General features: G+C 35.3%; 3 protein-coding genes across 5 annotated transcripts; 1 reads left to right on the top strand and 2 right to left on the bottom strand.

Moving 5' to 3' along the window:
- Positions 1–539: 539 nt before the first annotated feature.
- Positions 540–3,959, top strand: LOC148197711 (6,7,8-trihydroxycoumarin synthase-like). The gene is made up of 3 exons (XM_088091868.1): positions 540–648; positions 1,228–2,012; positions 3,351–3,959. Exons 1-3 carry the CDS (start codon positions 540–542, stop codon positions 3,957–3,959), a joined length of 1,503 nt encoding a protein of 500 aa, XP_087947994.1.
- A 1,757-nt stretch (positions 3,960–5,716) lies between these two features.
- LOC148197710 (uncharacterized) lies at positions 5,717–9,631 on the bottom strand. Of its 2 annotated transcripts, none has more exons than XM_088116591.1 (5): positions 8,997–9,631; positions 8,620–8,897; positions 8,093–8,239; positions 6,713–7,984; positions 5,717–6,371 (listed from the first exon to the last, which is right to left on the bottom strand). In XM_088116591.1, exons 1-5 carry the CDS (start codon positions 9,157–9,159, stop codon positions 6,108–6,110), a joined length of 2,124 nt encoding a protein of 707 aa, XP_087972717.1. In that variant the 5' UTR covers positions 9,160–9,631; the 3' UTR covers positions 5,717–6,107. The 2 variants fall into 2 exon arrangements, with proteins under 2 accessions (XP_087972717.1, XP_087972718.1); XM_088116592.1 differs by having other exon boundaries at positions 8,620–8,832; positions 8,997–9,155.
- A 1,188-nt stretch (positions 9,632–10,819) lies between these two features.
- Positions 10,820–12,581, bottom strand: LOC148197709 (protein NTM1-like 9). Of its 2 annotated transcripts, XM_088116594.1 has the most exons (5): positions 12,342–12,581; positions 11,951–12,228; positions 11,622–11,753; positions 11,230–11,539; positions 10,820–11,096 (listed from the first exon to the last, which is right to left on the bottom strand). In XM_088116594.1, exons 1-4 carry the CDS (start codon positions 12,484–12,486, stop codon positions 11,276–11,278), a joined length of 819 nt encoding a protein of 272 aa, XP_087972720.1. In that variant the 5' UTR covers positions 12,487–12,581; the 3' UTR covers positions 10,820–11,096; positions 11,230–11,275. The 2 variants fall into 2 exon arrangements, with proteins under 2 accessions (XP_087972720.1, XP_087972719.1); XM_088116593.1 differs by having other exon boundaries at positions 10,820–11,539.
- Positions 12,582–22,941: the final 10,360 nt, after the last annotated feature.

Here is a 22,941-nt window from a genome sequence, read left to right as displayed (position 1 = left end):
GTAGAGTCCTCAGTGATTCCTTACAAATTGAATAGACTTGTATTAATTGCCTGACTCATCAAGAATAATTCTTTGGTTCGTGCAGGATCAGCATGATAACGATGCATACATTTCACAAACGAGTCACATCTCCATTTCTAAATCACATCATGGCATGGACTGATTTGTACATAGCCAATGAAACATTTTACATCATAAATTAAACATGAAAGTCAAATCATTAAAAAGAGCCAAAACAACGAGGAAACAAGATGACATAAACATCTCGCAAAAGCGTTAGATAAACAACTACCCTCTAATAGTATTTTGCCTTTTCACCACATTTTGAAGTTCAGAATCTTTTCTCTCTGTTTTTTCTTAAGAAGCTACAACATAAAGATGTTATTGACGTTAACCACATTAATAATCAACTGAACGTAATTGTTTTACCAAAACGGAACGAGGGAATTCATACACATATATATTTACCCACTTGATCAAGCAAATCTCATCCCACTGCAACGAAAACTCTTGTTCTCTCTCTCATTTTCTAATCGTTCATGGAAAAAATGTTACCGTTTGTTCTTTTAGCTTTCCCCATCTTGCTATTATTCCTCTTACGAATACGCAAAACATCTAAGAAACCAACCTTTCCACCAGGCCCTAGAGGTCTTCCTTTGATTGGCAATCTTTATCTACTCGATAGTTCTACCCTTTGTTTGAAGCTATATGAACTCTCCAAAAAATACGGTCCCATCTTTTCTCTTCAACTGGGTTCAAGGCCTGCCATTGTTATCTCCTCACCAAAACTAGCCAAGGAGGTAATGAAAACCCAGGACCTTGCCTTCTGTGGCCGACCCTCTCTCCTAAGCTCAATGAAACTTTCCTATAATGGGCTAGACATGGCATTTTCACCCTATAGAGATTATTGGAGACACACCAGAAAAATTTCCATCATCCACTTCCTTAGCCTTAAGCGTGTTCTAATGTTTTCCCAGTTCAGAAAATGTGAGGTATCCCATTTGGTGAGAAAGATATCGGAGCACGCTTCTTGTTCCAAGGAGACGAACTTGCATGAGCTCCTGACTTGTCTCACAAGCGCTGTAGTGTTTAGAACTGCTCTGGGGAGAAGGTATGAAGAGGAAGGAATCGAGAAAAGCATGTTCCATGGCCTTCTTAAAGAAGCGCAGGAATNCTTACGAATACGCAAAACATCTAAGAAACCAACCTTTCCACCAGGCCCTAGAGGTCTTCCTTTGATTGGCAATCTTTATCTACTCGATAGTTCTACCCTTTGTTTGAAGCTATATGAACTCTCCAAAAAATACGGTCCCATCTTTTCTCTTCAACTGGGTTCAAGGCCTGCCATTGTTATCTCCTCACCAAAACTAGCCAAGGAGGTAATGAAAACCCAGGACCTTGCCTTCTGTGGCCGACCCTCTCTCCTAAGCTCAATGAAACTTTCCTATAATGGGCTAGACATGGCATTTTCACCCTATAGAGATTATTGGAGACACACCAGAAAAATTTCCATCATCCACTTCCTTAGCCTTAAGCGTGTTCTAATGTTTTCCCAGTTCAGAAAATGTGAGGTATCCCATTTGGTGAGAAAGATATCGGAGCACGCTTCTTGTTCCAAGGAGACGAACTTGCATGAGCTCCTGACTTGTCTCACAAGCGCTGTAGTGTTTAGAACTGCTCTGGGGAGAAGGTATGAAGAGGAAGGAATCGAGAAAAGCATGTTCCATGGCCTTCTTAAAGAAGCGCAGGAATTGATAGCTTCAACTTTCTACACAGATTACATTCCTTTTGTTGGTGGTGTGGTTGATAAACTCACAGGGTTGATGGGTCGTCTTGAGAAAATGTTTAATCTGTTGGATGGGTTTTTCCAGAACGCCATCGATGAACACCTTGATCCTGAAAGGAAGAAACTTACCGATGAAGGGGATTTCATCGATGCATTGATTCAACTGAAGAATGACCCTTCCTTCTCCATGCATCTCACTCCTTCTCACATCAAACCCTTGATGATGGTTATTATATTCTAACCTTTTTGTTTTTTCTAAGCACCTTCAAACTTTTCTACTTTTTTTCTCACAGTCAGTTGTCTACCAGGTAAAACAGAAATCAACACTGGATCATCACGTCGTAAATGTGTATCTCCCACACCAGAAATTTTCATCAAACGAAATCACTGTTTTAAAACAATAAATTATTTATAGAAAACTATATCTTTATGAAAAAAAAAATTTAACGTACATTTTTTTTATAACATTTTAAGAACCGTAAATTTGTCATCATCTTCTCAGTAGTTTATTATTTATTTGTCACTGACATATTCTAAATCTAATAAAAAAATGACATACCAAAATGTTATAAAAAAAAATGTGTTAACATATGATTTCTCATTCTTTATAGATCATACACATATTTGACACATATAAAGGTAAATTGTCATAAATGAATGAATGTTTGTATTTGTTTTTTAAAAAAATGATATTTTGAGACATAAATTTTTTTGACACTATCTTTTTTTATTTTTTATTTTTTACTTTTTTCTTTCTTAAAAAAATACAAAAATTCACTGTTGATCATTTTATTCTTGTACTACGTGTCATCCTATCATTACAAAAAAGTAATGTAAGAAAATATATTGTTAAATCAATGTAAAAAATTTGTGAGTAAAAGCATCATTTTTCAAACATCATATGACATCACTTATCTTTTCTTTTATTAATTTGTGAAATAATGATAAGGTAATACATATTTACATTTATTTGAGATACACTACAAGGTAAAATGATCATAAAAAAATAAATTTTTGATATTTTAAGAAAAACAAAAGAGTAAAAGATAAAAAAAGTAGTAGTATAAAATGAATGTTAAAAATTTGTATGTGTTGAAGTGTCATTTGTCTAATTTGTGGATTTGCTTATTCTTCTCTCGTGATATACACTAGTTTTTATGTACAACACCTTCTTTCTAATTTTCAAAACCAAATTATATGAAAAAGTACATACGTTTCCATTTCAAAAACTCAGAAAAAAAAATTATACTTTCGTCAATGAAGAGTTTCAGTAGAAAAGAACGGTGGGAAAATTTGAAATTATTCATTTGTTTAACTAAACATAATGTAACATCATATTCTTAAACTCCACAAAAGTTAAGAGTTGAGAGCCTCTTATACCACTCCCGGCAACCTGTGTTGGTTGCTAGTTCAAAAGTTTAAATATATGGATAATTTGTGTAGATGTGATGTTGTAAGGATCATAGCAACACAATTTTCTTTAAAGAGTTGGATTGTTTTGCTATAAAAATTTTTGGGTTAAAGTTTTCTAACAGATGAGTTTCGCATATTTTGTGTGAATCAGAATATAATTTTGGCGGGGACAGAAACAAGTGTAGCCGCAGTAGTTTGGGCAATGACGGCACTGATGAAGAACCCGAGAGTGATGAAGAAAGCCCAAGAAGAGATAGGAAATGTGTTTGGTGGGAAAGATTTTATAGAAGAAGATAATATCGAAAAGCTTCATTATTTTAAGGCAGTTATAAAAGAAACAATGAGATTATACCCACCACTGCCTCTGCTTGTACAAAGGGAAACGATTAACAAGTGTAGTATCAGAGGGTACGAAATTCCGGAGAAGACATTGGTGTATGTGAATGCTTGGGCAGTGCATAGAGACCCAGAAACATGGAAGGATCCAGAAGAGTTTTATCCTGAGAGGTTCTTGAACAGCAAAATAGATTTTAGGGGATATGATTATGAGCTGATTCCGTTTGGCGCTGGGCGAAGGATTTGCCCCGGCATTCACATGGGAGTTATGACAACGGAGCTTGTGCTCGCTAATCTTCTGCATTCATTTCATTGGGATTTGCCTCAAGGGATGAAAAGTGACGACATAGATACTGATATGCTTCCTGGACTTGTCCAACACAAGAAAAACCCTCTCATCCTAGTTGCAAAAAAGCGAGAATGATATGGAATTTGCATGACGATGTTAAATAAGAGAAAATAAGACAAACACAAGAAAATTCTCTCAGCCTTGTCCTACGAGAATTCGCAATTATCATGACAATGCTAATTGTTAGAAACAAATCATGCACATGTAGCTACTTTGTCTTGCTATATAAATCATTTCTGTCGTCTCAGTGTAACAGTTTAATATGATGTCTCGTGTTTTTCTTTTGAACACGGCCAAAAGAGATAAATTAATATTCTGTGTAATAGGTTTCTTAATTAAATCTTACAATAAATATCACTTAATGCAACAACAACAAAAATCATGGCCTAAAATATAAAACCCGTGAACTTTAGACAATAGTTTTTCACAGTTTTGATAGGCGTGGTTACATGTAATACGCATATATGGAAATAATTAGTATATAATTATTATTTATGACTTCCAAACCACAACATTATACAAGTTTAAGTTTGTGCAACTACTTTAAAAAATATTAATAGACCCAATAAATATAATTGAATCCATAATAAACAATATATTTCAATATTAGTATAAACTACATTATCAAAACAATGGTCACATGACAACACTTTAATTCTTCTGGAAAATTGTCTTTATTTTCTTCATGCTGCAAAGAATACAAAATATATTATGTCAAACTTTATAAACATGTTGTGAATTTTGATAAAAGTTAATTGAGTCTAATTAAAACCAAAGAAAATTTAGCAAATGCCAACATATAGACAACTACATTTTTCATTTAATGCTAGACGACCACATTTAGACAAATGACATCTCCCTCCGTTAGCAACATAACATCACTCAATCCATATCACTAAACTTACTAAGAAGCATATTGAAATTCAAATATGATTATATATATATGTGTTTATATCTGCATGATCTAAAAAAATGAAAACTAAAAGATAAAACAACTAATTTTTACAGGAACTTCATATCCAACTCCTCCAACATTAAAAAACAAAACAATTCTGGGTGTAACTTGAAAACATTTCTCAAGCCCTTTGCACTACTTTTTTTTTTTTTTTACCTAAAATACGTGTCATTGTATTATTTATGTTCTCCAAATATGGATTTTGTTGCTTTACCACAAACTTTACCGTTGCCTCTTGATCTTCAAATTTTTGTAATGTCACTCCTTTCATTTTTCATTTGCATATTCTCATTTTATAAAAACAATTTCTTTTTTTTTTCTTAAACATTGAAGGTGTTATAGCCTTTTCATAACAAGTTACTCTTCTATGCTTGTCCCGCATATTCATTTGAGTTTTGAATGAAATCTTGAATCTTAGTTTACTAAAGACACCCAATTTCGATTGTTAAAAATAATAGATTTATATTCACTTCATAAATAATGGTAAAAATATCATTATGTGTTTCTTCATAATTTCTTTTCCTCTTTGACCTTCTCGACGTTGACGAGTTGTAATAAACATCCATTATGATTGTGTATCATGAATAAGTGTTATAATTTCATCATGAACATACAAACCTTTCTTTAGTACTTCAACCTGACAACATAGCATCAAGATGATGGAACATCCTCCAAGCTCTCCAAGACAATAGAAGAATAAAAGAAACTTGAACTTTTCCCAACTTTCTTATGAGAAACTCGACACTAATGGCTCTCACTTTGAAGGAAGGTTCTTTGGTGGCGAACCTAGAAGGAATACTCTCATTTATGATGACTTTCAAAGAATAAATACACTACCAAAAAATTTGGGTTATCAATTCTCGTTCAATTCAAAAAGTGAAGATTACAAGGGGACAAAGACTTATATATATGGTAGTGCATTCAATGGATAAATACACTTTGTATCCTAGAGAAAAAAGTTCACTACAAAAAAGTACTCTGTCAAGAAACTACAAATAACCGTACAAACATCCTAGTACACAATCTACTATCTTAAATACACACGATTTCATCGTTTATAATACTTTCTAATACATTTCCGATTATACATACTTTTGAATTATAATGCATAATTGTCATTATGCAATTTCTAGTAAATTGGCTATTTCAGAGCAAGTTATTTTTAATAACATATACTCTTATCCACTAATCCAATAATGGTACGAAATTCTTAGTTCGGACCATATGAAGTTGTTCGGTCTTAGATGATACTGATCTTCCCATGACCTTTAAGTGCAAGGAAAACTAGATATTTCATTCCAATTGATCTCTTCAGGATTATATACTGTAGAGTCACATGAGGATGTCTCCATTCCCCGTAAATTGTCTTGAAATATACTTTCTTGTTTCTGACTTGCTTCTTGGTTGGAAAATAGAAGATGTGTGTCACCATTTACAACATCATATGATGTTTTAAACATTTTTGATGAATGGTATTCATCTGAATTAAGATATTTAGTACACATAGTTGAACTATCATCAATACAAGCGTCCTGCAATGATTTCAAAAGAAAATAAACAAATAAATTCGTTGATAAAAGTGCTCAAAAGAATATAACAATATCACAAACTCAAGAAAAAGTGTAGTTCTCAATAATAGCCCGTTAATGACTCATGAATCACAAGAACGCATCAAAGCCAACTCAAAAAGACATTTTACGTTAAAATTATGTTGTATCTACTCGAGAAAATCCCGATACATTGTGAAAAATCTAACAAAATTCAAATCATAATAATGCACTCTGAAATTTTAATTTAGTAAATCAAAATGAAAGTTCAGAAATGAAAGGAGGCACACTCAGTATTATTTGGACTTTGCAAAATAAATATTTACCAGTTTAAGGACGACTTCTGGATTTATGCAAGTGCTTTCACAATATGCCCTTTTCAATGATTTAGGGAACTCAAAAGGAGTCTGCGAAGGAGTATGTGTATTTTGAAATGGAATTTTCCTACTTTCAAAAGGAATCTTCCTAGATGCTAAAGGAATCTGCATAGATCCTAAAGGAATATGCATAGATCCTAATGAAGTCCGCATAGATCCTAAAGGAATCTGCGTAGTTTCAGATGGAGGATGAATCATTTCAGGTGGAGTATACATAGCTCCTAAAGGAGTCTCAATAGTTTGAAAAGGAGTTTCCAAAGACTTCGAAGTTTCAAATGAAGTTTGTGTAGTTTCAAAAGGAGTTAACATAGATCCTAAAGAAGTTTGTGTAGTTTCAAATGAAGTATACATAGCTCCCAAAGGAGTCTCCCTAATATCAAAAGGAGTCTCCATAGTTTCAAAAGGAGTATTTGTAGTTTCAAATGAAGGATGTGTAGTTTCGAAAGGTGTTATAGATCCTAAAGAAGTCTGCGTAGTTTCAAATGAAGTATACATAGCTCCTAAAGGAGTTTGCATAGCTCCCAAAGGAGACTGCATAGTTCCTGAAAGAGTCTCCAAAGTATCAAATGGAGTCTCCATAGTTTCAAAAGGAGTCTTTATAGTTTCAAATGAAAGTTGTGTAGTTTCTAAAGGAGTTAACATAAATCCTAAAGAAGTCTGCGTAGTTTCAGATGAAGTATTCATAGCTCCTAAAGGACTCTGCATAGCTCCCAAAGGAGACTGCATAGTTCCTGAAAGAGTCTCCATAGTATCAGAAGGAATCTCCATAGTTTCAAAAGGAGTCTTTATACTTTCAAATGAAGGTTGTGTAGTTTCGAAAGGAGTTAACATATATCCTAAAGAAGTCTGCGTAGTTTCAAATGAAGTATACATAGCTCCCAAAGGAGTCTCCATAGTATCAAAAGGAGTCTCCATAGTTTCAAAAGGAGCATTTGTAGTTTCAAATGAAGGTTGGGTAGTTTCAAAAAGAGTTAATATAGATCCAACTTCAAATGGATTTTGGGTAGATCCTAAAGAAGTATGCATAGCTTCAAATGGAGTCTGTGCATATGGGATATGCCTATTGTTGTTTTCCTTTCTAAAATAGGCATCGTTAGATGGGTTTGGGAAAGATGCTTCATCCTGCTCAATATCAATTAGAGACTGTTCTGCTGGGGAGATATTGTTTTCTGCCTGATATGTTAACTGACAGATTGTTTCCATTCTGCTAAAAGTATCTCCCTGAAAAAATATGTAAATATATATATGAAATGACAGAAAGAAGCATAAATTCTCGGCATGTTCGCATGTCACAGTGTATATATGTTCATGAAAGATGCTTCAGCTTACAGATGGAACTCCTTCTGCTATTGCCTGATTTTCATTGTCAGAAACCACGCTTCTACTGGATTCCTCTTCATCACATATCAGTGCAGCAGTTCCTCCTTCGGTCGTTTTCCCATGTTTCTTTTTCAAGCGGCATAACACAAAAGCATTCTGAAAAAATTGGAGTATGGTAAGCATTCATTTGGCCCAATTCACAAAAGTAAAAGGTCAACACAAATTAGGCAAACATGCAGAAGAAATTGACGGTCTTCGATGAGAATTAGTGATGAATTTTGAGTGTTCTTAGATAGAAAGACTCAATTAAACACATCCAGTAAGTAACATGAGAGGTTCTCCATAAGCTTTGTCGAGAAACTAATTATTACCCATAGTCAAGATTAAAGCACAAAATTACATGGGATATTTTAAAATTTATAAAGTTTTTCAAAAGTTAAACCCAGGCTTTAAATACTCATCTTGGTTCGACTAGTTTACACTCCTTCCACACACTGTAATTTAGTTACAAGTTTCTCAAAAAATGAAATACAAACCTGGCTTTGGAGAGAGTTAAGAGCATGATATTCGTGAATAACCCAGTTGGAATTGACACCTTTGGAAGCACGACCACTGTGGAAAACAAGAGTCTTCTTAGTCCCAATGACAGTGTTGGTGTCCCCTGTTCTAACATCACGGGGTTTTCCCGTGGGTTTCCAGAACCCACTCTTGGTTGTCCTGTTAAACCTTTCACTATTTGAGGATTTGAACTGAACACGACGGAAGAAAAACCATTCTGAGTTTTTGAATGGTATTACTGATTTTGCTAACATCTCTATTTAAAACAATAAAAATTGAAGTAAAGATCAGAACAAGACAAAGGGCAACGTTGATTTCACGAAGATTCATGTAGAGTTTGGCTTTGGATTATTACCTGGTACGTCCCAAGGTTCCACATCGCAAAGATCTATATCAGTCATGACATGGACACGGGGATCATCATCTAGCAACTTGTGTTTGAGGTAAAAGTGGACAAGTTCTTCATCGGTGGGACGAAAACCGTATCCTACAATCTCCATTGGTTTTTGTAAACACATCTCTTCAGTGTTGAATGAAGAAAAAAGGGTGGATGACGAAACAGGGGACTGAATGAAGAACGCTACTTAGTGTTTTCAGTGTTTGTGTGGTGAAATGAATTTATAATTGCACATTCATTGACTTGACATGACTCCTTAGTTAAGAAGTTGTCTTTGGAAATTACATTATAATAATACAAAGCTCTTATTTCAAGATTCGGAATATGAGGCAATCTTGCAAACTTTATAAAAAGTTCGTAAAATTATTCTATAAATTAAAACTTTAGATCACGCACTTATAGTTCAAATATATTGCATCTAAGTGATCTTATTGGCAGGTTATTTTATAAGAAAATTCAACATATAAAGTCTAAATATATGAAATGTTATCGTGATTCTAAAATCAAAATTTTTAAGTAACAGATAGATACAGTAAAAATGAAGTGACTGTATTGTACTAATACCGCGTGAGAATGAGACTCTTTTTCCTAACTCAGCACTTTCTACGAAATGTACAAAAATATATTTAACAAATTTTCTCATTCGATAGGATATAATCTGTTATGAGTGTCTATGAGAAGGACCAATGCCTTTTAAAGTTATTTGAGCCTTGGTATCCAAGTTTCTTCCGTGGCCCACCATTTCAATGTTCTTTCAAAACTATTGGTTAGTGAATTTGCTTGGATCACTTGCTTTATTTTGGAGGTTAGTTATACTCATCACTACCAATCAAGAACATGACTCCAATGGTGGATATACTTTTTAAGATTTTAGTCATGTGCTAACTTCCAAGAACAGACAGTGAACTCCAACGATTCTTTTATCACCTCAATTTTTCTTTTCACATCCACGTTTTTTCAGTATCCCCGTAAATGAATTTTCATATGAACATTCCAGAAAGAGATTGGTTAAAGTTAGCATTGCTGAAACTTGGACATGCATTATCTTTTCAATAAAATTCCAGGTAGCCTTCATTTTTTAATATTTTTTTGTGACGATTTGCTTAAAAATCTTTATTGGATAGGAAAACAATTATTGACTGCATATTGAACATCTGACCTGACATACATACCAGCATGTTTTTGAACAGCAACAAAAACATTTTCATTACTGATGACATAGGCTTATTAAGATATGTTTCAATATGAGTGAACACTGCTTATAAGAACCACCAACTAGATTAGCTAGTTATCTCCAGAATTTACATAAATTAGCGAGAATAGAGTAAATTCTACTCGTAAAAGTTTACTTCAGATAAAAAAAATATTATAAAAGTAATATCCTAATTTAAATAATTCTACAAAATTATATAACTTTAAATAAATAAAAAGTTACATTATTCATAAAAATAAATATTGTAAAATATAAATACTTGGATTATTGTCATTAATTTTGATCATTATGGAGGTGAGGAGAGGCGATGACCATAGAGAGAAAGAGGGACGCGAGAGATAGTGACAATCAGGTCATGAAACCCTAAACCCCAAACAGCCTCGTTTTTTCTTAATTTTTTCTCTTTCAAGCTCGCAGAATCTTTACAAACTCGTGATTTTACATCATTCAACCAATTTCACAGTCAATTTTAATGAATTTACATAAAAAAAAAGTTTACTTTCGAGTTAACTCGGAAGTCGTATCCATGCGAGTTTACGAGTTAACTCGAGAGGTTGATAACCATGACTACAAATAAGAAACTTCATCTCAATTCAAAATAAATAACATGATAATACAAGAAAAGGAACTATGGAACAGTCACCATCGACCCTTTACATACACTACTACGTGTACTGAAATTGATAATACTTCCAAACTAACGTGGTAATACACACATAAAAACCCTTAAAACTACGTTGTCTTGATGACGTTGTCTCCATATAGATGAAAGAACCTTTAGTATTGTTATCAGAAGATTGATGGCTTCCGGTTCTTCTGATTCACAATGAGAAAATCTTCCGAGACTACAAAATACATCACGTGAAGCATGGTATATCAATAGTATGTTACAGTGAAAATCAGTTCAAATGAAGCATCTGCCTCATTCGTCAAGAAAGTAATCTTCATTTTTCTAATGAATCTGTTTGATTTTCTCACCTCTACATGGAATACTGCATTCTTTTGAAACCTTCCTCTGTGATGATTAGAAGAAAGAAAATATGCTCTTCTTTTTTTTCTTCTTTTTCTCTTGGTTTGTTTCATGGACGGAAGTATTGTCGAAGGTATTTATATTTTGTTCATTGTTCACATAACCGTCATGAACAAAAATAGAATTCAGGAATTCTTCTTCATATGAAGTATGCTCAATGTTAGATTCATTTCTAGAATAGGCATCGTGATATGAGGAGTTTGGAAAAGACGTTTGGTTTTGCTGTAAGGTCGTTTCTATTCCAGTAAAAGTAGTTCTCTGAAAATACACACAAGTATCAATTCTCGGCATTATCACATGACAGAGTGTTAATATGTTCGTAAAGAATGTTTCAGCTTACTGAAGGAATGCCTCTTGCTATTGACTGATTCTCATAGCCAGAAATCATGATTCTACTGCTCTCCCCTTCATCACCTCCACCTTCAGTTGTTCCCCCAGGTTTCTTCATCAAGCGACACAAAACGAAAGTCCTCTGCAAATCAGAAGTTATTTCATACAATGTGCAGAAATGAAAAGCCAAAACGAATCAAGAAATGCTAAAACGACGTGATTATATGCTAAAACTAAAAATATCCATTGATATATGTCAAAGGCTATAGAACAGTGAAGAAAAATCAAGAAAGAGTATTTCCAATATCAGTGTTAAAAATCTCCAAAACGCATACCAACCTGGCTTTCGTGAAAGGTAACAGCATGGTATTCATGAATAACCCAGTTGGACTTCTCAGCACGTGAAACGCTGCCTTTGTAGTAAACGAGAGTCTTTTTTGTGGCAATGAGAATGTTGGAGTCGGAGCTCCTAATCTCACGATCTTTTCCAGTGGGTTTCCAGAAGCCACACTTGGTTGTCCTGTTAATCCTTTTACTGTTCGAATACTTGAAACCAACAGGGCTGAAGAAAAACCATTCTGGAAAATCAAATTGCACATCTGATTCCCCGAATAACACTGTTTCAAACAAGAGAAAAAGTAAACATCAGTGAAGAAATTATAAGAGAAAGATAAAGAACAAGTGATGGTTGCATGAAGATGCATGAAGTGTTAAAGGTTTAGATTATTACTTGGTACGTGCCAAGGTTCCACTTCACAAAGGTCGATGTCGGGGATGACGTGGACTTGTGGATCATCACCCAGCAACCTGTGTCTGAGGTAATAGTCGACAAGTTCTTCTTCTGTGGGTCTAAAACCGAATCCTTTAACATCCATTGTAACAAAGATAGGAAGATGAGAAGCAAAGGTGGTGAAGCAGCTACTAACAAAGCTCAGTGTTTGTTTTGTGTTGTGTTGTGTTGTGTTGTGCTGTGGCAATGAATTTATAATGCAAAAAAGTCATTGACTGACTTTACTCCTTAGCTGACAAGTTACAAAAAGGAAAAGCACAAGAACTTATGTTGTGCTGTTAAGTCTTAGGTTATCATGTGGACGAATATATGATATGTAACAAATGAAAACCGAACATTCTAGAGGTTATATATAATAATAATCAACAATATCTTATTAATCCAAAGACAAAAATTATGTCTGGATTTCATGACCAGGAAACAATTTAAATTTTCAGCTCACTGTAATACTTTACTTGCTTTAAGAACAATTTATTTTGTATATATTATTTTTCGTTACATGATTTATATGGTAAATAATGAAGAAGTTAAAATTAGAAAAAATAGACGTTAAAATTAACTTATATTACAATTAAAATTTTAATATATAAACTAATGTTAACTCTATGTTTTGTGCTTTATTATTTTATTCTCGATACTTCTTTTTTCCATGACCAATCATTTGAACTCCTTGCTCTTCTGACAACAAAAAATAGACAGAAAATTGTTTAATTAAATATGGCCACTTTTGCTTTTCTTTTGGTGGTTTATAGTTATGGTCCCCTTTACTGAGAACTTGGTCACAAAGTATAACCTTTTCAAGATTTGAGTATAGTCATGCAAACTTAGAAGTTCTAGATGATGCAAACTTACTAACATTTTGGCATCAGTTTGAAACTTGTTCTCAAAGGTTTTTCGTTTCTCCTACCATATCCACTATCCTATTCCATTTACTTGTGACTTTTGAGTCAATTTTTCTTTCTGGTTGGTCCCACCAATCCAAGTCATTGTTTTTGTCCTTAGGGTGCATTTAATGGTGTGATTTGTTATGGTGCCTTGAGCTTCTGAAAAAAAAAACACGGAAACTCATTCTGTCAAAATATGATTTTTTTCATAATAGCCACCATAATAGGTTTGTTATGGCTTACCCTTCCAAGTCATTTCAGAGTATATCACATTTGTGTGTGATGCCCCTTAGATTTGCATGTTAAGAGAAAAAATATATTAACCTGAACATATAGATTTCTATACTGGTTATTAAGCATTTTTTTTATCACAGCCCAAATCTTCATAAATATAAGAAAAAGTTCAAAAGATAAAAATAGCAAAAAAAAAAAAGAACAGTCATAGCATAAGAGTAATCTATAAGTAAGTCTATGTGAGCCAGTCTTACGTCAAGAAAGATGATATTAAGTTGGACTAAGTGAAGTAAGTCATTTAAATTGGGTCTAAAGTTAGATTTCATTTAGGTCAAGTCAAGATTGATAGGTTTTAAGTTAAGTTAAATATACTTTATGTTTATGTTAAGCTTGAAAATTGAGTCTAGTCACTTAAAAGTCGAAGGTTGAATTGAGTTCGTTCAGGTTGAAATTTGAGTTGGGTCTATCGGGATGAAAGTCAAACCTAATCAATCAAACCAAAGAATCAAGTTTAATTGGCTCGGACCAAAGAGAGTCAAGTCGATGGGCAGTCCAAGGCAAAGGTTAAACGAAGTTTGCTCAAATCAAAAGACAAGTCAATGTGATGAACAGGGAGAGAGCCACGATGAGCCTTAAGCACTAAATAATGAAAAATCGGATGAATTTTGGAAGTTGAAGGCAGCTCTAGCTTGTAAGCAACAACTCCAACACGCTCAAGTATGTGAAAGGGACCATAAAAACGCTTGCCCAACTTCTCATAAGCTGAACCTCGGACAAAATTCTGGCGGTAGGGTCGCAACCGTACATAGACCCAATCATCAACCTAATAATCCACCTGCCTCCGCTTGCCATACGCAACTATCTAATTTTGAACCTTATGAAGTTTCTTTCGGAGGGTATTCAGGCGAGTTGATAACAGACAATCAATTGCCTCTAATGACGAGGAGCCTGCTAAATATTGAGGAATCGAAGGAGGTTCCTTGCCATACGTGACCTGGAAAGGAGACATTCTAGTAGCTGAATGAATAGTGGTATTGTAGCACCATTCTGCTAGACCCAAGTATTTACCCCAATCGATTGGTTTGTAGTAGACGTTGCCTTGTCTTGCGTCAAACGGTAGAGTACATGGGTATTTATAGACCCGTAGATTATTCTAGAACATGTTATCCACAACTTATGTGGAATGTCCTAGAATTTTACCCATGTAGAATGTTCTTGATTTTTTTCTTCCTATCTTAGGTTTTTCTACTATATTCTAGAAGTTTTATTACATTTTAATACTTCTACCTTAGGATTTTCTATATTCTTCTAGAATTTGCATTACACATTAATATGTATTGTAAAGTTAATTTCAACACATATAGAGCATAAACCATTATGACAACTACATGCATTAAAACTTTCTAGAAAAGTTAGATAAATAAAAATCCAAATCTATGTTGTTTTCATTTTTTTCTCCTCATCTTCTTCAATCACATGTTGTACATAATAAAGAATGGACAAAATCAGCTTGTTGTTATGGCTCATTAAACTATGAAGATTGTTTCATGTCATCCAATATAGTATGTAATTGATTCATTTTCTTTTTCAAATCTTGAATGTATGCTTTAAATTGTTATTGAAACTTTTTCATCAATTCCTATAAAGATGTTTTAGAAATTTTTGAACTTGTGGTTGAAATTACTAGTCCAAAAATTGTGAAAACTACTCATTATGTGACCCATAATAAGGTATTGGTTTCTCACATTATGGTTCAAAAAGTGATTATAATATGGCTTAGAAAATTGTTGTAGTAGTTAAGATGACTATTCAAAATATGTTTGAGATAGTTTCTCATAATGTGATTCATATATTATAATATGTCTTAAAAAGTTGTGACACATGCTGGAAAATTTTGACTCATAAGAAATGCTAGAATGATTGTTGATAAGAAAACTACAACTCATTTTCATCATAATGCATGTTAAAATTATGTTGTGGAACATGATGTTGGAGAGGATCTTTTACATTATTTTCATAAAGTACGGGGACCAACAAAAAAGAATGATTGCATATACCAAAACTATGACCAGAATTGTCGAGGCATCATTTGACATAAATGAGTATTGGAGAATTGTTGACTTCTTCATCATAGGTATGTTTCTTCATTGACACCTTTTTCGTAAATCTTTAACACTATAGGAAAATGATAAATTACCGACAGAATATTACCAACGGACATTAGGTCATTGATAAAATGAATTTACTGATAGAATTTCCGACGGGTACTACTATTGTCTTTACCCACGAATAAATTCGTCGGTAATGGCATGGTGAATTTACTTATTGGAGGATATATAGTCGTCGGTTAGTTGCTCGATCAGCAAAACCCAAAACTTGGGTTTCCCTCCCCCAACTTTCACATTTGCATTCCACCGAATTGGTTGCTTCAAACCATAGAATAGTAGCTTTCATTCATGAACGCCCTCTTCGTCATTCACGCAGGCATTCGCAGACCCTTCATTGCTGACACTTCATTCTGTCATTGCAGAGGCTGACCATCGTGACCTCATTCGAACAGAGGAACACAAAGGGTTCTTGTTCCAGGATTTGGTTAAGGCTATTAACAGAGCATCCATCTCTTTCCCTCACGCGCAAAGACAAAACCATTCGTAGAGGATTCCTCACATAATTGGTAAGTGTCTTGTTCTGCCACTTCGCAAATGGGCATTGTCCTGATTTAAAGTTTTTCCAATGCATTTAAGCTCACATTATTATACATTTCAATTTTATAAAAGTCACATTTATATGGAGATCTTTACTTCCTAAAAAGGGTTCACAACTAACTCCTCCATATTTGTTTATAGATTTCTACTGGAAGGATTATTCTCCGTCTTTAGGTATTTATTAACTACATGTACACCTGAAGTGTTGTATGTTTAGCATAATTTATTGGACCTTCTCCCTATGCCTACAGTGGGATAAATTTATTTCGAAGTTGTAATGACTATATTAGCTTCTCTTAAATTTTGTTTGTTGTGTTAGCTTATAAAGATAATAGTACACCTTAATTTCAATTCCTATGAAGAACTTCCAAACTGAAGAATAATGTTGAAAGTTTAGCCTTACCATTTCCCTTAGGTATAAATAAAAGAAGGAAATTTAACTAATTTTAATCAATTTACTCTTATGCTTGTATCATTTTTCATATTTGGTAGGCTGACGTTGGGGTCTCCTTCTCTTGTAACCCATGATACTGAACAAAACTCAAATAAAAATTCCGAATAAATAGGTGATAGACCAATATCTCTAAATTTGTTTTATTAAAAAATAGAAAAAGCCTTGTACATTAGTTCAAAGCCAATGCATCTGTCTCACGAGCCAATCATCAATTGCATCTTCCATCACTATTTGTAATCTCTATTTTGACATCCAATAGACTTGCCTTCTGCATAAACATAAATGACAATTTAGTAAGTTGCAAACCCTAAATTAAAACAATTTGAAAATGTCATGTTGCCTAATATTTTATAATGTCAAACAACTTATCTTAAGAGACAAAGTTTAAGGCATACTATCAATATTGAAACCTGTTGATGGTTACACGACATGTACAATAACTTAACATGAGCAAGTTAATTAATAAATTATTCTTTTCGAGTTAGGGGTTAAAGAATTGAAGGTGGTGAAAGGTAACACTAGGAGTTCTATTATTGAATAAAGGAAACTGAGAGGAGTTAGTATCTATGTGTAAGTTTGAGAGAACTTATGTGAGCCAAAAGTCTAGAAAGTTTTGTAAAAAATACAACCTAGTTATCCATCAAAAGTGTTCTTTAACTCACTGGCCCTTAAATATAAAACATAAAATTATCAAGAATATTTATTTCTTCCTTATTTCTTGAATAAGAAGAACCCAACCATTTGTGGTTTGTGTCTCGTTCTTCTCTCAATCAGACTCTACTCCTTAGTAGAACCTTAATCTAAATTATTCTCCTACATCAATTAAATGCATCTAGACTCATTCCCTACCTCAAAATAGAAGGTGGGGATCCCTTTGACCTTGAAGCATGGTGTTGGTGTTAAGAATTGTTTCAAGTTCTGAAAGCATCACTTTAAACGGTTTCTGCCTATTTATGCATTTAATTTTCAATTCATTAAGATTGGTACAAGCTCTAATTTCTTTACAACTTCTTAAATTACTGGTAAAAAAAAATATTTTTTACGCGCTATATACGCCTCAATTTTACAGAAACAGAAGCGTATAAAAGTGCGATGGCATTTTCGTAGTTTTAGCGAAACTTTATGCCTCAATTGTCCAGAAACAGATGCCTATATGGGAATACTGCCTCGGTTCTGTGAACAACCGAGGCAGAAAACATTGCTACCCACCTGCAAAGAGGATTTTTCACCTACCAAACTTTTTGAAATGGGGATACTGCCTCGGTTTTGTGAACAACCGAGGCAGAAAACCCTGCTACCCACCTGCAAAGAGGACTTTTCACCTGTTAGACTTTTTGAAATAGGGTTATTTCCTCGGTTCTCTGACTAACCGAGCCAGAAAACCCTGCTACGCTTCTGAAAAAACACTTTTAACTTGACAGTCTTTCCTATATAGGGCTACTGCCTCGGTTCTCTAACCAACCGAGGCAGTAGAGTTTGACAAAAGGTATTTGGAACATTCTATGCACTGACAACCCCTTATTCAAGACGTTCTGTCGTAGGCTCTACAACATCGGTTGCACTTATGATCGAGGTAGTAAGGTTGTTATTGGCTCAGTTAAATGAAGAACCAAGGCAATAGCCTGTTTAAATTTAAGAAATCGCGAAACAAAAGAACTCTTTCCCTGTTCATCTTCTTCCCCGCGAATGAACCCTTCTCCTCTGCTTCCCTCACCACTCTTTCTCTTTTGCTTCCATCGCTGGTGACAGTCGTTTGTCGTCGTCATCTCGTCCTCTCCATGTTGTTATCATCGTCAACTACTTTCTCCATTTCCTCCGCCACTTTTATCCCACGGCCTCTATCGTGCCTCTCCTCTTCCGTCATTGCCACCGCTACGAGACCATTGCCCCCAACCGGCGTGCGTCCCCAGTCGCCACCTACCCGCAACCATTGCCCCCAACAGTCGTTCGACATTGTTGTCGCACCTTGCGTCTGACAGGGGAGTACGCCTCGGTTGTGACCATAACCGAGGCTGAAAGCCCTCTATGGTATCAGTTCAGGTTACAACTAAGGCAGAAAGACTGACGAAAAAACAAAAAAAAAAAGTAAAAACCACTATATTGCTTCGATTTAGGTCCCAATCGAGGTAGTAGAGTCCAAGATACTGCCTCGGTTCAGTAGGAACCGAGGCCAAAAGTCCTTCAAAAAAATAAAAAAAGGAAAAATTGTACTACTTCGGTTATCTGTGAACCGAGGAAAAATCCTACCCCTTTTTGCCTCGGTTTAGGAATTGCTGCCTATGGGCGAAAATAACCGATGTAGTTTCCCTTGAGTACACTAATATGGACTTTGACATTTGGTATTGCCACAGTGGCTCTAATTTTGTTCAACCTACAGACAAAATAAGTTATGTAGTAGTTTGTCATGCAACTAATTTCATATGTGACACTAGTACAAAAAAGAGTTTTGTCATCTCGAATTCAAAATCATAATATGAAAAAGCTAACGTAAAAAAATGACTTGCAACACTTTTCTAAATTAATGTTGAATTTCAACGATAGAATTTATACTTTGCGACGTCATATGGTCATTAGACGTTGAAATTCTCAATTTTCGATGTCATACTGAGGAAATTATTGGTGCGAAGCTGAAAATGTACTATCATATGATGTTGAATGTTCTAATCTCAGACGTCAAGGAGCTATAAGACATTAGAATAATACTTTTTAGATGTTATGTGTTAATGAATTCATTAAAAGTTTGGGCGGGAAGGTGAAAATTTATTCACTTTATCTTACGTGAAACTTTCTTCTTTGTTCAAACCCTTCTCGGAGGAAGTTTTCGACAACCAACACATGTAATCTTTTTTTCATTTAACACAAAGACAATTTAATTAACTACTTTAGGTATGATTTTTTTCGTTTTGACTTCTTGGTTTCGTGCACAAGTACTCTTTAGAGCATAAACGCGTTCTCCTTTCTCCGTCACTAATGACAATACTTTATTCCGACGACGAACCCACCTTCAAACAGCTTAGTTTCATTTTGGGTTTTTGATGAACTTTCATTTTCGTTTTCATTTTTTATAAGCTATAAATTGGTTGAACGTGTTGTTATCGTTAAACTTGTTTGTTGTTCATACATCGTATATGTCGCAACCGGAATCGCGACGGGACGACGATCCAAAAAAAGGAACGGGTTTTGAAAAGAGATTTTGGAGTCGCCACCATAGTTTATTATGGAAAACTACGGAAAAACCATAAAATAGTAAGACACGGTCCACGAAAACCATATTCTGGGTTCGGGAGTCGGTTACGCGTAGGGAAGGTGTTAGCACCCTACAACGCCTGCCCTAAGACAGTACCTTTAACTAAATGCACGATTATGATGTGGTTTTCAAAATGTTTAACTATCCCCTAAAATAAAATTCTGAATAAACAAAATATATTTTTTAGTTTTTTGGGCCCGACAAGGATTGACCTTGCTCCTACGTATTCTCATTCAAAATGAGAAATCAGGGTTACGTAGTTCTTTTAGAAATTGGAAAGCTTGTTTGGGAAATTGTTTAGAAAATTTGTTTGGAAAATGATTATGGATAAATTTGGATTTTTATGAAGTGAACCTGACAAGGGCTAACCTTGCTCCTACGTATCTCCACTTTTGATGGAGAATCAAGGATCACGTAGTTCTGGCTAGAAATACTGTTTGTTTGCTTGAAAGTGTTGTTTTTAGTTTTTGAAGATTTTTATATATTTTTTTTTGATATTTTTATAAAAGACAGAGAGAGGTTTTTAGCACGAGGACGATGAGAGCGATCACACACGTGCTTAAGCTTTAAAACATATTTTTGGTATTTTTTATTTAAGAAAGAGAAAAGGTTTCTAACACAAGGACGATGCGAGCGATCACACATGTGTTTGACCCTAAAAATATATTTTTGTATTTTTTATAAAAGAAAGAGAAAAGGTTTTTAGCACAAGGACGATGCGAGCGATCACACATGTACTTAACCTTTAAAATATTTTTTCGATATTTTTATAAAATAAACAGAAAAGGTTTTTAGCACAGGGACGATGCGTGCGATCACACATGTGCTTAACCTTTAAAATATTGGTTTTTTGGTATTTTTATAAACAGAAAAGGTTTTTAGCACAAGGACGATGCGTGCGATCACACATGTGCTTAACCTTTAAAATATTGTTTTTTGGTATTTTTATAAAATAAACAGAAAAGGTTTTTAGCATAAGGACGATGCGTGCGATCACACATGTGCTTAACCTTTAAAATATATTTTTTGTTAATTTAAAATATTTATAATTTTAATATCTTTTTTGTAATTTTTATGGAGAATGAAACAAACAAGTCTAATAGATATAAATAAAACAAACGGGTGTGGGCTATCATACAAGGGGTTGCATATAATAAAATCCTAACAGTCAAACAAATAATAAAAGCATAAAATAAAATAAAATAAAAGCAAGAGAACATCCCATAAGAATGGGGTGCAGAGATAAAAACCAGAGGTGTGGAGTGAAATTGAGGCTCTTTAGTTTGGGTCAAAATCTTTTTTCTCCAACTTTGTATCTGCCAACGTGTAAAGATGAAAATGAGGGGTGCATCCTGAAATGTGTGCCCAGGTCCAATTCCTTTTTATTTTTGTTTGTAAAAATAGAGTGGGCTTAAGCCCGAATGAAATGGGGGTGTGAATGGGAAATGGGATTGCAAACGGGAGATGGGTGCGTGCAAAGGGAAGATAGTGTGTTTTCGTTTTTGTTTCAAAAAAATGGATCTGACCCGAGAACCTGGGCCCAAGGGTTTGGGCTCTTTCCCTCACTCAGGAGCATTAGGGGTCTCCCACTCTTTACTCCATTCAAACAGGCAGCTCAGAATCCAAACAGAGACCTAGAGTCTCTCTTCCAAACGAGGCAGCTAAAAGTGGACCTCCGCCTGTTCACGCACACGCGCCATTGCCTCCACCAAACCGGCCGTCGCCAGCCACAAAACCAGGACGCCACCAGTGCGCCGATCGCCGCCACAGACCCCACCGTTTGCCGCACCAAGCTTCTACGCCCACCGTCGAGACCCTCGCCTTTCACCCTGCAACGTCACTGCCACTACCTCCACCGAGGTCGGTCGTCGCGAGCCATGGCGTCCTCGGTGACTCCAAGCATCACCAGAGCTACATCCGACCACTTCTTCTCTTCCTTTCTGCTCTCTCCGACACCGTTAACCCAGGGAGGGGTTCGTCTCCGCCGCACGTCCAGACCTCCACTCGACTGGCAGCCGCGAGCCGCCGGAGCCGTCACCGGACGAAGCGAAATCTCTCCTCTTCCGTCGCTCGTCGCGTGCGAGTTGGACACGCTCTCGCCGTCGTCAACGATGCTTGTCGTCGTCGCCAACGATGGACTTTCCTATTCCTTCTTTATCCGTTTACAGTCTCGGTGTAGGGACGAAGAATTTTGGAGAGCGTGACGATTGTGATAATGGAAAGGTGATGGAGCTTTTGAGAAACTGGTTTCCTGACTCGCCCTTGTGTTACTCCATTTTTCTGTTATTTTCTGTTGTAGGTGAATGAGGGATCTGTTGGAGGTGAGGAATCGGGAGTGAAAGGGAAGTGTAGTTGGGAGTGATGAGCCGGGGGTGGAGAGTCTTGTAGGAGCATTTTCGGAGGGATTTAATCTGGCGAATGAATCCTGGAATCCATAGCAGCGTGAGAGTTGTGTGTGTGTGAGGAAGGAAGACAAAGGTTGGAGTCTCTGTTGTTACTGTGGGCAAAGACTAGGAAAATGAAGATATAGGTTGGGGAATGGTAGATTCCTGTGGTGTGCTTGGTGGAGGAAATTGGTTTCTCCAGAGGTCTCTGTTCAATGAGTATATGGCTATTTTCTTTGACTTTTAGCTCACGCAACTATTGTTAATTACACTTGGTGAATGTTGTGGGCATTGAAATGACATTTTGAATGAAATTTGATTAAGAGATAGTGTCGTGAATGAAACTCACATAACTATGTACGTTGCTGAAACATCACTCGTTCATCTCCCAGTACGCATAAGGAAAACATATATAGAACATATAGACGTGCATGACTAAAGGGTTTGAGTATAAGAAAACTTACCTTCGCAGCTTCAAGATGCCTCTCCCTTTGGGTTCTCTTTTCTCTTATTCTCTTGGACTGAAATTCCTCTTTTCTATTCTCTCATGAGAGCTGATATGAAAACACCTCTGCTATCTCCATTTGCTTTTTATTACATGTTTTCTTCGCAGCTTCAAGATGCCTTTCTTC

The sequence above is a fragment of the Vigna umbellata genome, chromosome 5, assembly GCF_029865625.1.
Source record: "Vigna umbellata cultivar VRB3 chromosome 5, Vumbellata_1.0, whole genome shotgun sequence".
NCBI classification, from domain to species: Eukaryota; Viridiplantae; Streptophyta; class Magnoliopsida; order Fabales; family Fabaceae; genus Vigna; species Vigna umbellata.
Note: the sequence above shows the minus strand (reverse complement) of the source record. Positions and strands in the feature narration are given on the sequence as shown.

Bases quoted from the DNA above. Each gene is read 5' to 3' on its own strand.
- LOC148197711 (XM_088091868.1), top strand. From the start codon at position 540: ATGGAAAAAATGTTACCGTTTGTTCTTTTAGCTTTCCCCATCTTGCTA. The intron at 649-1,227 runs GTCTTCCTTTGA...CAGGCCCTAGAG, and splicing joins CTTTCCACCAGGCCCTAGAG to GTCTTCCTTTGATTGGCAAT. The intron at 2,013-3,350 runs GTTATTATATTC...TGTGTGAATCAG, and splicing joins ACATCAAACCCTTGATGATG to AATATAATTTTGGCGGGGAC.
- LOC148197710 (XM_088116591.1), bottom strand. From the start codon at position 9,159: ATGTGTTTACAAAAACCAATGGAGATTGTAGGATACGGTTTTCGTCCC. The intron at 8,898-8,996 runs GTAATAATCCAA...TGTTTTAAATAG, and splicing joins GGAACCTTGGGACGTACCAG to AGATGTTAGCAAAATCAGTA. The intron at 6,372-6,712 runs GTAAATATTTAT...AAATCATTGCAG, and splicing joins CAGAAGTCGTCCTTAAACTG to GACGCTTGTATTGATGATAG.
- LOC148197709 (XM_088116593.1), bottom strand. From the start codon at position 12,486: ATGGATGTTAAAGGATTCGGTTTTAGACCCACAGAAGAAGAACTTGTC. The intron at 12,229-12,341 runs GTAATAATCTAA...TGTTTGAAACAG, and splicing joins GGAACCTTGGCACGTACCAA to TGTTATTCGGGGAATCAGAT. The intron at 11,754-11,950 runs GTTGGTATGCGT...TCTGATTTGCAG, and splicing joins TTACCTTTCACGAAAGCCAG to AGGACTTTCGTTTTGTGTCG.